Genomic DNA, 14056 nt, shown 5'->3' with positions numbered 1-14056 from the left:
ACGGACCACAAGACCCTGAAGTACCTCATGGATCAGCCCAACCTAAATATGAGACAGAGGAGGTGGTTGGATGTAGTGAAAGACTACGACTGCGAGATCTTGTATCATTCGAGCAAGGCTAATGTGGTAGCCGATGCCTTGAGCCGTAGAGCAGTGAGTGATCCGATCTGAGATGTGTGTATGAGGATGACGGTGATGACTCCAGTCTTAGATACCATCCGAGAGGCCTAGGTGGAGGCCGTGAGACCGGAGAACCACAAGAGGGAGCGGGTGATCGGACATGTTTCCGAGTTTGAGACGGATAGTCGGGGACTTATGACTTTCCATGAGTGGATATGGGTGCCTTATACAGGCAGAGCTCGGAGCATATTGATGGAGGAGGCACATAGATCGAGATTCTCGATCCACCCAGGGGCCACTAAGATGTATTTGGATCTGAAGAGAGATTACTGGTGGCCATGTATGAAGAGGGATGTGGCATGGGTAGTTGAGAGGTGCTTGACCTGTCGCTAGGTTAAAGCGGAGCACCAGCATCCACATGGCCCGTTGCAGCCTCTAGAGATTCCCCAGTGGAAGTGGGAACAGATTTCCATGGATTTTATCACCAAATTACCAAGGACTGCGCGAGGTGTCGACACAATATGGGTGATTGTAGACCGATTGACGAAGAGTGCTCACTTCCTAGCTATTTGTGAGAGCTCTTCTGCAGAGAAATTGGCCGAGATTTATGTGAGAGAGGTGGTAGCACGACATGGAGTGCCGACATCGATAGTGTCAGATCGAGATGTACGCTTTACTTCCAGGTTCTGGAAGAAGTTCCATGAGGAGTTGGGTACCTGGTTGCACTTCAGTACTGCATACCACCCACAGACAGACGGGCAGAGTGAGCGGACGATTCAGACGCTCGAGGACATGCTACGTGCATGTGTTATGGACTTCGGTGGAAATTGGGACACTTATTTTCCCTTGGCTGAGTTTTGTACAACAACAGCCACCATTCCAATATTGGTATGCCTCCCTTTGAGCTTTTATATAGGAGGAGGTGTCGGACTCCCATCTATTGGGGAGAGGTAGGGCAGAGAGTGATGGGTGGCACTGAGATAGTGCTCAAGACGACTGAGTAGATTCAGCAGGTCAGATAGAGGTTATTGACGGCCAGAGTCGCCAGAAGAGTTACACAGACCGGCGACGATCCGAGCTAGAGTTCTAAGTCGGAGATTTTGTCATCCTGAAGGTATACCCGTGGAAAGGGGTGATCCGATTTAGGAAACGGGGCAAGTTGGCCCCAAGATACATTGGTTCGTTCAGGGTGATCGCCTGAGTGGGTAAGGTAGCTTACCGGTTGGAGCTACCTGCAGAGTTGAGCCAGATTCATAACACCTTCCACGTGTCCCAACTAAGGAAGTGTGTAGCCGATGAGACGGCAGTGGTACCGTTAGAAGACATTCAGGTTGATGCGAGTCTGAATTACATTAAGAGGCCGATAGTGATCTTAGATAGGAAGGTGAAGGTCTTGAGTAATAAAGAGGTGCCCTTGGTTTAGGTCCAGTGGCAACATCGGAAGGGGTCCGAGTGGGCTTGGGAGCCGGAGTCCGAGATGAGCAAGCAGTACCCAGAGTTATTTCCAGAAGATGACTTCGAGGGCGAAGTCTGATTCTAGTAGGGGAGAATTGTAACATCCCAAGACCAGGTATGCCTCATGAACCCTTGTTCTATTGTAATTGTCAAGTTTGGTCCTTTATTTGAGAAAAGGTGGTAAATGAGTATGTCGGGCGTACGTGTGTGTACACTCAGCGTACTCATGTGCGTGATTTGGATGGGTAGCCACCTAGTATGTTGGGCGTACTAGAGGGTACGTTGGCCGTACTAGGCTCAGGGTGAAAACCCAAATTAAGGGATGTGTCCCTATTTAAGGAACATGATGGCCTCATTTCAGGCCACCATTTCCAGCCCTCAACCCTCTCAAAACCCTAATTTGCGTCCCTTGAGCTTGAGTGTCCATTTGTGAGCATCTAAGTGTTCTTGTGATATCCTTGGAGTGAAGAAGGTGCATTGAAGAGGATAGAGTCGGAGTCCTGGCTTTGGATCTGAGTTTTTCTGTGGTTGGAGCATTAGTTGAAGGTATAAAGCTCAAAGCTTTCTCATCCTTTTTTATTTGTGCATAATATGGTCCATTTTAGGGTTTTTGGTCCCAAAGCTTGAAGCTTTATGAGTTGTTGAACTCCAGAGCCTAATATCTATCCCTTTGAGTGTTTTTATTGGAGGGGAATCATAAGAATGGAGTCTTGGACGTCAAAACCACACCATGCATGAGATATGAGCATTTATGGGAGAAAAAAGTGAGAGTTTTTGGGTTTGGGACTTTCTCAGCCATGCAAAGGCTTAAATTCACGAACTTTATGGAGTATGAGCCTTTAGGAAGTCTAAATATGAGAATAGAGCTATGGTCTTAACGGATTAAGACCAAGAGAGTGGGAAGAACAAGTCGGGGACATACGCCGAGCATAATCCCAGTACGCACAGCGTAGGGTCGAGGATCCCCGATGCATGCATGGCGAGGTAGTACGCCCAGCGTAAAGGGGCTGTATGCCCAACGTACACGCTGCAGTTGACTTTTGTTGACTTTTAGGGTTTGGTCAAATTATGGACTATAGAGACCATGGAAGGGTAAAATGGTCTTTTATCCTTCTGTGAGTTTGTAGAGGGTCTGGTCTAGCTTCTTTGAGGGTCGTTTATTAATTTGAGATAATTATCGTATGTGTTAGGCGGAGGCTAGACCAGTGATTCGTGTACGAGGTTTATTTGCTTGCTTACGAGGTGAGTCTTCTCATTATACTTACCTAGAGTAGTAATTTTTGTGTGACCGGAGGGTCTTGTGTGCTTTATTGAGTATTGTGATATCCTGCATTATGCCTTTGTGATTTATGTTGTGTATTATTCTGAGCTTACTGAGTTAGTATCGGAGGGTCGACCCGAGTTGTGGGACCGGAGGGTTCCACTGAGACACATTGACCGGACGGTCTTATTCGAGTATAGCCATGAGAGGCTAATGAGTTGTGTGTAGTATTTTGGGGAACTCACTAAGCTTCGTGCTTACCGTGTTATGTGTTATGTGTTTCAAATACTTCTCAGGATCACAGGAAGGTGCCGGCTTGATTGTACACACGAGACGAAGTTATGTTTTGAGGATCCTGGATTTTATTATTGTGGACATGTATTTTGATAATTTGACATTTTAAGGATTTTGTGAATTGTGTTTGATGAGATTAATGTGATTTTTAAATTAAAAATTTGTTTGAAAATTTACGGTGTTACGGTGTGTGAGTAGGTGAACAGACAACTCTTAATGGTTGAAGACATGTACCAATGATGGGTTCATCAAAATTATCCCAAATACCCATTATGTTGTAGGTGAAGGAGCATCTCGTATGATTATACTAAAATTTATTTTTATGTTTTGCTAATCATCTGGCCATTTAATTCAATAATTATTAAAAAAAAACTACTCTCTGATGAGGTTTAACACAAAATATAAATAATGCCTTAAAGAAATTGTATGCACGGATAAAAGCCATTAAAATGCTGAGGCTATACGATAAAACAAACAAATAAATAAACTCAAAAATCAATAAAATATTCAAATTGATGTTTTGTTCTCAGCCACCCAAAATGATGAGGTTGTAGAAAGAGTCAAGTGACCATTTCTATTGTAAAAGAATATTTTTTTTTGTGATATTTCTTGAGTAATGTAAAAATAGTCCCCATTTAAAAACTTATTTTTTGGGCCTACAAAAAGATAAATTATTTCTAAGTTTCTTTGTTTGGGCCTGAAAAAAATCCATAATTTGTTGAGAATATAGTTACAAATCGTGATAATATTAAAATCTAAGCAGATCTTAAACAAAAAATCCATAATTTCTTTAAACTTCTTTTTAATTCTTTCATGATATGCACAAAGCTTAAGATTGATGTGCAATTTCTATTGGTATGGTTTATACTTCTTTGTTTAGTGGAGTTTAAGATGGAAAAAGGGAAACACTTTCCATCTTATATGGTAAGGTTTATACTTCTTTGTTTAGTGGAGTTTACGATGGAAAAAGGGAAACACTTTCCATCTTATATGGCAAGGTTTATAATTCTTTTTACCATTTTATTGACGGAGAATACACAATCAATTTTGGGGGTTCACACATGCACACATTGCCATATCATGGTTCATTTGCTTCATATAGTAAAAAAGCATCTGGGCACCAGCTTTTTAAAAGTCATGGCTCATAGTAAATTCATAAACAACATGATCCTCATTGAATTGGTAAATTAATAGCGATATAGATATAGGTAAAAGGAAGTAAAAAAAAGGCCTATAAAACCTTCTCCTCAAACTTCACTTCAATGCTCTCTTGACCATCATAATAGAATGTGGAGGCGAGCGTCATCTCAATATTTTGGAAAGATAACATATTAATGCCAAATACGTGAGGCACGAGAAAAAATCGTTACAGTGGAAATATATATCTAATCTAATATTGTGCTTAAATGTCACTTAAATAAGTACGAGAATCAAGCCATCCATCCACCATGGCCAAAGCTTCTTCAGGCTTGTACAATGCGATTCCATGACCTGCACCCTGCATAAGAGCAGACACCAAAGAATTTTTTTTTCAAGACAAAAACAAATCTTAATGGTAGTGGGTTACTTGCATATGCCACAAAATAGCCTTTGTTTTTTACTTTTTTCACAAATAACGGCGAAATTTGCAATAATCCGTGAAATTCAATATTTTGCTGTGCAATTTGCCTTTATGTATCGTCCGAAAATTATAAAAAAAAAAAAAAAAAAACAATAAAATTGTATTTTTCTTCTAATTTTGGGCCATTTTGTGGCAAACCATGTGTCAATATGGCTAGATTTGCTTTTTTTTTTCTTCTAATTTTGTGTTGACAAATTACAAAAAAATAAATAAATAAAACACTTAGCCAAGTGCCCACACTACAAAACTGTTTCTAAAATATTGGGATTGTGTTACGTGAGTGAGTTAAACAATAAGGACATCTCCAACCCTACACTAAAAATCATTTGTACACTATAAATTACACTATAATGCTCAAACCCTACACTATATCTAACACTAAATATAGTATTGGATTTTAGTGTAACATTATATATAGGGTTGAATAAAGAACAATATACCAAGAATATTCTTTTTAATGTTAAATATAGTGTAATGGGATTGGAGGACTTTAGTGTATATACTATCTTTTACACTATAATTATAGGTATAGTGTAAAAAAATAGTGTTAAGGATTGGAGATGGTCTAAGAGCTCTATCATGTGTGATATATTGAGTGAATTATAAGATGCATGTCAAGAGAGGAAGTTTAGTTATGTTTCTTACCTTAATAGTTGAATATGTTAACAAGTAATCATTTTGTGCATATGTCACCTGATACCTACAAAAACATTGATTGACCACTTTGCAAGATTAGTTCTCAATAATTTATCATTTCAAGAAATAAAATGGGTTTTAAAATATGAGAATGGAAATGAAAAAAAGTATGAGGGTATTGTTAAAAGATTCCAAAATTTAGAGCTCACCCTGCAATTTGGTCATTAACGAACCATGGTTCCCACCGCTTCTTAATCGGAAGATTTAGACTTTTTATCCATTTCTCCGTGCCCACATGTGGAAATACCATGTCATGATCACCGCTGCAAATTGTTTTTTTTTTTAAAACATATAAGATATTACCATGGTAAAATTCAATAAATCTTAAAATGACTATAATCTGGATTAAATAACAGTTAAATCAATGGTAATTAAAAGGTTTATTTTATTTAAACACCTCCTAAGATTGTGTATTGGTTGAAAACCACACACCACATGTCACTTGTTGGTTGGTTGGTTTATTTTTTAATTTACAAATAGAATCCAACATTGTATTTATTTATGTAAACTTCAAAATTGTTTTATGGTGCTTCAGTTATTTTTAAACAAATCATGTTTCATTTATTTAAAATATATCATTAATATAAGACATGAGTTATTGATTTCTTATTTTTAAATGGAATTATTTGTTATAATTAATGTTTCTTATATGTGTTCTTCCGGCATATATAAGAAAATCCCAATAAATAAATACTTACTCAAGCTTATACTTTTTCCTTCTAAAATTAGACACAGCTGTTGACATAATGATTTGTTTTTGATATATTTATTTATTTTGAAAAAATAAAGTCAACTTTATAAGTTGATAAGTTTTGTTACAAAAATAAACCAACCAATAATCAACTGATATGTAGCATGTGACTTCGTCCAAAACCCAATTTCATGAAAAAGTCAAATCTTTACAAAATAAACTCCCAAAAGGAAATTGACGACCATGCCCTTTTTCAATTAATGGTGACTTTTCAATTGATTGTCCACATTGTTTCTCCTATTTTTGCCCAAAATTTCATTTCCCGTGTCATTTTATATCATTAAAAATTATAGCAACTTGGGATTAAAATCTATAAGTGTTAGAATTCGACATAAAAATAGATATATATTGCAGACTGTTTTTTTTTTCTTTGTACTAATCGAACGAGAATTCATCTCCAAGAGTATTAGTATTACCATATGATCAAATATTGGCATTTCTTGGCTAGAAGTTGCTTGTGGATTGGGACAGTGCTGAACACATCGTAGGCATAAATTAGTGTGTCATTTTTCCCTAAATCATAATGAATGGTCGAATTTTGCCACTCCCACGTTCCTATTGTTCCCTATACATGAAAAGAAAAGACATTGAAATTCATATGCACACACACACATATTATGAAGTGAGGACACACTTTTTGTTGATGTAATAACAACTTTTGTGTGCATCGACTTGTAGAGCTAAGTAAGGTAAAATGTAAAAGTTTGTATGTGATGTGAGGTTGTATATGACATACCTGACGAACATTGAGAGCTTTCTGAACATCTTTATTGTTTGCCCAAATTACTACAAGTCCAAAAGTAGCTTCCTACACAAAAAAACACAAACTGTGAACTCTATTAAAGGATCATATTAGGAAAAACTATGTGTATGTATATATTTGAAAAAAGAAAAATTACTCGACAAGCTGGGTCTGTTGGATCACACAATGGTTCCAGTATATTCTCTAAGTTAATCTTGCTTGTACACTGCAGTTGGGAATTTGGGTTAAATCATGCTACATAAAACTCTATAAGATCTTACTAAAATGATAGGCGTATGCGTGTATATATATACCTCATCCACCCACTGGAGATTATTTGAACAAAGGATGTTGTCTGAATGATCGTATATAGATAGATAGTTACCAACACATGTTTCTTTTGTGGACTGAAATATAAAACATATACGATTAATGGACAAAACTAATGGTGGTCTAGTAAATGGTCATAATTCTGGAATTAATGTTTTTTTTCATTACCTCATAAATATCATCTGATATTAATGATAGCCGATGAGCAAACTCAAATCTTGAATTAAAATCATTGAACTTATCGGTTAAAGGGGAAACACTAATGACTCCCTATATAAGGGAGAAACGATTAGTTAAAATCGTGTTCTATACTTCGTTTTATTCAACAATATTTGTAAATAGGTTATTAAGTTTACGTAGTAAGATATGTACTTTAATATTCATTTGTGGTTGATCTCCACGTTCATTACCTACAAAGTACAGGAAATCACAAATAAAATGTTAGAAAAATTAAAACAATAAAGAGACTAACACTATATTTATTTTCATATATTTTATATCTCTGATACACAATAACACAGTACATGTAAATTGTAATCAACTATAAATGTCATGGTTATCACATATTTTATATCTCGTGATGTCATTTTCTTTTCTTGCACCAAATTTCAAGCATTAGAATTAGATAGAAGAACACATCATATCATATAGATTATACATCATTATATGTTATGAACATAATGGATTCAAACATTGCTACAAGCAAGCGATCATTATTCATCTTGTTGATTAAAGCATCATATACATAACAATGAGTGAATTTATGTGACTGAAATTTATATCATTGAAGTTATATATGTTGTTTACATGGATTTTTTCTTGCATAGCTTGGTCATATTATGTCTTATATAACCAGAATGATGTAAATGTAACCCGTTACCAATAAATGGAACTAATTACTCATCTTGTTATAAGAAATCAAAATAGCCATTGAATCATGGATCTTGATTATGTAATATTTAAAAACCATGTTAATTAAATACTTAAATAGATAGATCTCTTACCATTGTATACATGTAAAGCAACATTTGGTAAGATAATCCCCATGTATGAAATCCCAGATATGTACAAGGGATTGCTGAGAAATTCAGGGTGCTCCATAAACCACTGTACGTATAACATGTACAACAAAACCATTTGTACAATAAACAAGAATATATATAATAGATGAAATAATGGAAGTTAACAAACCTTTCGTAAGAAATCATAAGCATCTGAAGCTAGCATAGAATCACTGCTCATCGATGCTTCATATGTTGTAGCATATGCAAACCCTGCCCCAGCTGGTGCGTCGATATATATCACATTAGCAATCTACAAAATTACATGTAGCATATGTTATTGAGTTATACATGTACATAAAATTTCTATGTAGCAGATAAAATCCATAAGATTGGAATATTAATTTTTAGATTCGAGTTTCAAAGTGAGAATGTGAACCTTTGACCATGAATACGGATTCAGCTTCAATGTAATGTTATTCCCCCATGAAGTTTCGGTATCAAAATTAAGTGGACCTGCAAATGATGATTATTGACTAATGTTATATCTTATATCTTATATTATATTATAAAGTATATTAGTCATATCTTGAATTTTAAGACGTATAAGTTACAAAAGTTTTTGCACAAATCAATTATGTAGAAATAATTTATTAATTCTTACCAAAAGTTTGAAGACGTGATTTAAGGAAAGTAATTAAGAAAATTCAATTTGGAGCAAAATAAAAATTTTAAAATATTAGATTAAGCTATACAAATTAATTTACATTTCTTAAACTAAATACTATTATTAATTTACATCAATAATATAAACATAAGGTATAAGAGCATCCACAATGGTGAGTTCAATGAGAGTGTTGAATGAGGTGTCACGTTTATGTGTCATTCAATGGATAAAACTTCACCATTGTGAGATGCTATGTTGGCATTCAATGGATTTTGAGTTCAATTGGCATTGAACTCTTTAATGGGAAAGGAAAGTTTTTAATTCATATATATTTACTATAAATTACATTTTGTAACATTCTATTGAACTTTGTAGAGTTGATCAATGCATTGTAGGAAAAAAAAAATAATAGAGTTGTATGGATTGTAGAAAGATGATGTGGCAATCCATTGAACTTTATGGAGTTCAATGCATTGTGGATGCCCTAAACATAAATATTTTATTTTAAAATGGTAATTTTTTATTTTATAATAACTAATAATAAAATCTAATAATTATTTCCTATAAGAAACAATTCGCCAAAAAAGTCATTTATTGCCGCCACTTTACGCGGGCACACATCTAGTGTTCATAAATTGTGTTTAATATTAATGACAGTAAGGTCAGTTTTTATGTTTGTACATGGTATTTGAGAAAATTAATAATAGTATTCAACTCCTTTAAGGTTACAAACAAATGTATTTATCCAAATAGTTTAATTTTTTGCATGCATGGTAACAAAATCTCAAAATTCAAAACAAAGCAACCAAACTAAGGAATATTGGGCCAAAATATTAAGTTGTGAACTTTGATTACTTCTTGACATCATTTCATCATTGCCTCGTTGTCACTACTAGGGTTAGCAATGGGGTGAAGGAAGGATGTATAGGACAAGAAGGTGGTCTCAAGAAGAAAGATTCAATACAGAGGATTTTAGAAGGAATCCATGGGGTGAGTTTCAAAGTGAGTTACTAATCGGTCAATTCAAAGTGATTTTAGAAGGGTTTAAGTGACACTCGCGTATTTTTGACTTTTCACTTGCTAACTAAAGTTTCTTGAGTTTGACTATAAGATATGAAAAAAGGTACATACGTTATTTAATTAGGTTTCTGTTATAGTTTTTCCAAAATTTCGTTTTCTTGTTTACACTTTTCTTATGCTTCCATCCATTAACAACATAAGCTACAATTTGGCAATTTGTTTAGTAGCTCTTGCGTTTCATTCATCTTACTTTCCTTACAAATTTAAGTTCTGCATAACAAAGTGGTAGCAGGGGAGTAGGGTAGAGGAATTTTTAATATGATATTACCCACTAAAAATCTTTGATCCTCACTCCCTCCCTCTCTGTTTCCCACAACAATAAACCTTTAATAAACTGATAACTAAGGCTTTTACAATCATATCAAGTTTTCTAAAATACATTCAAATACTAATAAACTGATAACTAAGGCTTCCTAATTGATTTTATCAATGAGTCATATAAACAAATAGACATTTTTTAGATTGTTAAAACTTTATTTAAAACAAAATCCAACCACCGACACAATGTGTCCATGTCAGAACTTTCCTTTTCACTATTATGCTAGCTAGATATATTATCGGAAATATTAGTATATGGGGTATACTTTTTCCAATCAACAATAACAGTAATTAATAAATGTAAATAAGAGGATTAATTAATTACCTATTTGATACATCATGGAATAAAGAACGGAAGTACCAGGGCCACCGGTGAGGTAAATAAGAAGAGGGTCTTCTGATGGGTTTCTTTCAGACTCAACGAAGTAGTAAAAGATCTGCACAGCTTCATCTTCTCCAACTCCGATGTATCTTTCCAGAAATTAAAAAAAGTTTGTCTCTATGAGTTGACTGAACTCTGAAACAGTGAAAACGATGAAAATAGACACATACCCGGTTTCCAGAGTGAAAGGAAGATCGCCATCGAAACCTGGAAGTCTCTTGATGATTGACTTTGAGTTTGACGCAGTTATGAAAGCTGCAAGGGTGAACAAAAAGAAAACCACAATGTGTTTTGATTCCATTACACGAAGTGTTTTCTTTCGATGAAACAAGACGTGTGAGAAGCAGGTGTAATAATATAGTAATATGTAGATATGCGGTGGTGGTTTGGAATGCACGAGACGGGAGAGATGGGGTCAATCCGTCAGTGTAATAAGTGTATTGTTTATGTGCATTGAAACTTTGGCTGGACCACAAAATGGGCTACAAGTAGGGGTACAAATACTTAAGTGTACCTAAAAGATAATATATTATCATTAAAATAACTAAATATTATCATGAATAAAAAAGTAAATTTTATATGTTTTAGCTTATATATTACTAGTTTCCGTAAAAAATATAGCGGTTATTAGTTGATTTGGTGTAAAAACCAAGTTATCTTAATTTGTAAAAGTGTTTATTATTATAAAAAGTGTTTATTATTATATATAAGGATCGTTTATTTAAAACAATTTATCTTTATTTGTAAAAGTTTTATTAGTTTAAATCAAAGATTTAGAAAAATGTTTGGATTAGTTTATCCGGTCTCAAAACGAAACAAGTTGATAAGTTATTTTTTAGTGTTTAGAAACTCTTATTTTACATGTAATGGTAAAACAACTTATCATAACCTCCTTATTACCGGTTTCAAACCGGAATAAGTGAGTAAGCACTTCAATTAAGCAATCTCAAACACTCTCTTAGAGTTCGGCAAAAGATTGTTCTAATAGAAAACTCTTATGATTTTAACAAGTTATAGTGAGGTTTTTTCCGAATTAAGTTTTTTTTAATGAGTTTGGCAATTTTTAAGGTTAGACCGTCGCACTAGTGGATCTACTAAGAAGTTTGTGGTCCATAAATTTTATGCGTAGTGAAAATGTTTTGAAATGTTTTTCGATGTATTTTAATTTTTCTGGCATGTTACCCCTAAAATTTGTGTGTGCTACCCATAGTATTTTGTTCTGGCTCCGCCACTAGACCGTAGGGTATACCTCCACCACATGGTGCGGTGGGGTTTGGCCATTTCATCGTATAGGGGAACACTACATCGTCATTGTGATGTAATCGCAGTGAAGAGCCGGACAAATGAGATACATCGCAGCCCTCTCCTCTCTTTCTTCTTTTTTTTATCCTCTCTTTTCTCCTCCAACAACTTCAAACTCTTATTTTTTTTTTTTTGAATTGACGATCAAAATTTTAAATATCATTTTCTTTAACTACTTACCACTATAAATACCAACCAATTTTAACCTTCAATCTTATACCATATTCTCTCTATTATTTATTTTTACAACAAAATAGATTTCAACAACACTACACCAAAATCTGATTGAAGAATCTCTCGTGCTTCTAGTTCAACCATACTTACTAGAAATGTTTTTCATTTTAATTAGTCGGTTCCAGTTTATCGTCCCTAATTAGAAGCCCCCTTATTCACCCCCTAACAATTTCAGTATCAAAATGTTTAACAATATTATCACATCACTATACCAAATATTACCCCCAAAATGATCAAGAACTTCATGAATTTTACGGATCATGTTCTGTGAAGCAAACCTCATATTGTGCCACAAATCCAAATCCAACCCAATATTGCACCACAAAATAACCCCCCCCCCCCCGGGGTTACAACCTATAAACCCAAACCCTCAACGACTCGGATGAAAACTTAATATGGGAAACTCAACCCCCTCACCTAAAGACATCAACGAGAACTTACCCCATCCACACGGCAAAGGAAAAGCAGTAGAGAACAATAAAACGAAGGCAACCCCTCAAGAGCAGACTTTGAGGGACGATTGGTGTTGATAAAAGCATGGGTTAACTTAACACCCGATCCTTGCATGTATTATTATTATTAAAGTTAATTTCAATAATTTTACCATACAGTGAGCGTAACGATGAGCGTATGTAGGAGATTGGATGTGGGGGTTTAGTGACCTACGCTAAGCGTAGGTTGAGCTATGACGAGCGTAGGTGTACAACACCAAACCCCTAATCCTTAGGGTTGTGAGCCCTATTTAAAGCCTCAAACCCCTTGAGGCCCTTTCCATTCTTAGCCTCCAATCTCTTAAACAACAACCTCAAAACCCTAGCCATTTTGTGAGAGTTTTGTGACCTTAGAGTATTTTGTGTGCATCCTTGAAGGAAGAGCTTCATTGGGGAAGCACTTGGGAAGCTCCAAGCTTGCGGATTTGTAATTTGCATCTTGTAATACTCCTCCAAAAGGTATAAAGTTTCTACCTTGATGATGTTTCCTATTAGATTTAGTTACTCTTGATATTTTTATGCTTTTGTCCCCATAACCTTGGTCTATATGAGTATGAGCTACTCCAGACCATTAGAGTATCATTTCCAGACATTTTTAGGGTTATTAAGTGATAAAAATGAGAGTTTGATCACTCTCATCCATCCATGCATGAGCTCTTGAGCAATGGGTAGCTTTATAGATCTAGGATTTGGTTTTATGCTCTTTAAGACCATGAAAATGGATAAAGTCAGAGACTTTGTTCATTTAGACGTCCATTTGGTATACATATGAAAGTTTGGGGAGCTAACCTTCTATTTTAAAAACTTAATGAAAAGTTGGACATCAAGTGGCTACGCTGAGCGTAATTTTTTGTACGTTGAGCGTAACTCTGAAATTGCTCGTTTTGCCGCCATGAGCTCTACGTTGAGCGTAGAGATGCATGCTTTGTTGAGCGTAGGTCAACTGGAGGTTGATAGTTAACTTTTGACCAAATTTGACTCTAGGTCAACTAGTGGATTTTGGACTGTAGTTTAAGAACATGGTTCCTGATTATTGAATAGGTGACCAGTAGTACCTGTTTGGATTTGCGAGAGCTGTGTTGTTTGTCTGTTAGTCTGCAAGGAGAGTTTTCTAAGTATACTTTGTATTGTAGTATATGTCCTTGAGTTTAGGATATTGTTATAATGTAGTGTTTTATTAGTCTAGTAGATCTGTTATGATTACATGTGGTTGCTTTTATTGTTTTGGTTTATATATCAACATAATGCGGTTGGGTTGAGGCGGTACGGCTTTGTGTTGTACGCCCACAAACTCGGGGTAATCCAACTATG

The 14056-nt window shown here is 35.2% G+C and overlaps 1 protein-coding gene across 1 annotated transcript; it reads right to left on the bottom strand.

Moving 5' to 3' along the window:
* Window positions 1-4349: 4349 nt before the first annotated feature.
* LOC145166631 (serine carboxypeptidase-like 16) lies at window positions 4350-11175 on the bottom strand. Its single transcript, XM_079085653.1, has 14 exons — window positions 10889-11175; window positions 10662-10807; window positions 8711-8787; window positions 8462-8584; window positions 8275-8377; window positions 7643-7680; window positions 7439-7540; window positions 7255-7347; window positions 7098-7166; window positions 6935-7006; window positions 6615-6763; window positions 5597-5710; window positions 5397-5451; window positions 4350-4628 (listed from the first exon to the last, which is right to left on the bottom strand). Exons 1-14 carry the CDS (start codon window positions 11017-11019, stop codon window positions 4533-4535), a joined length of 1368 nt encoding a protein of 455 aa, XP_078941779.1. The 5' UTR covers window positions 11020-11175; the 3' UTR covers window positions 4350-4532.
* Between the last annotated feature and the right edge of the window lie 2881 nt (window positions 11176-14056).

This window comes from Lactuca virosa, chromosome 1, assembly GCF_052849685.1.
Source record: "Lactuca virosa cultivar CGN04683 chromosome 1, Lactuca_virosa_CGN04683_v6, whole genome shotgun sequence".
NCBI classification, from domain to species: Eukaryota; Viridiplantae; Streptophyta; class Magnoliopsida; order Asterales; family Asteraceae; genus Lactuca; species Lactuca virosa.
This window is presented reverse-complemented; position numbering and strand designations above follow the sequence as displayed.

Bases quoted from the DNA above. Each gene is read 5' to 3' on its own strand.
- LOC145166631 (XM_079085653.1), bottom strand. From the start codon at position 11,019: ATGGAATCAAAACACATTGTGGTTTTCTTTTTGTTCACCCTTGCAGCT. The intron at 7,348-7,438 runs GTAATGAAAAAA...TTTATATTTCAG, and splicing joins TATCAGATGATATTTATGAG to TCCACAAAAGAAACATGTGT. The intron at 7,007-7,097 runs GTAATTTTTCTT...TTTTTTGTGTAG, and splicing joins CAACAGACCCAGCTTGTCGA to GAAGCTACTTTTGGACTTGT.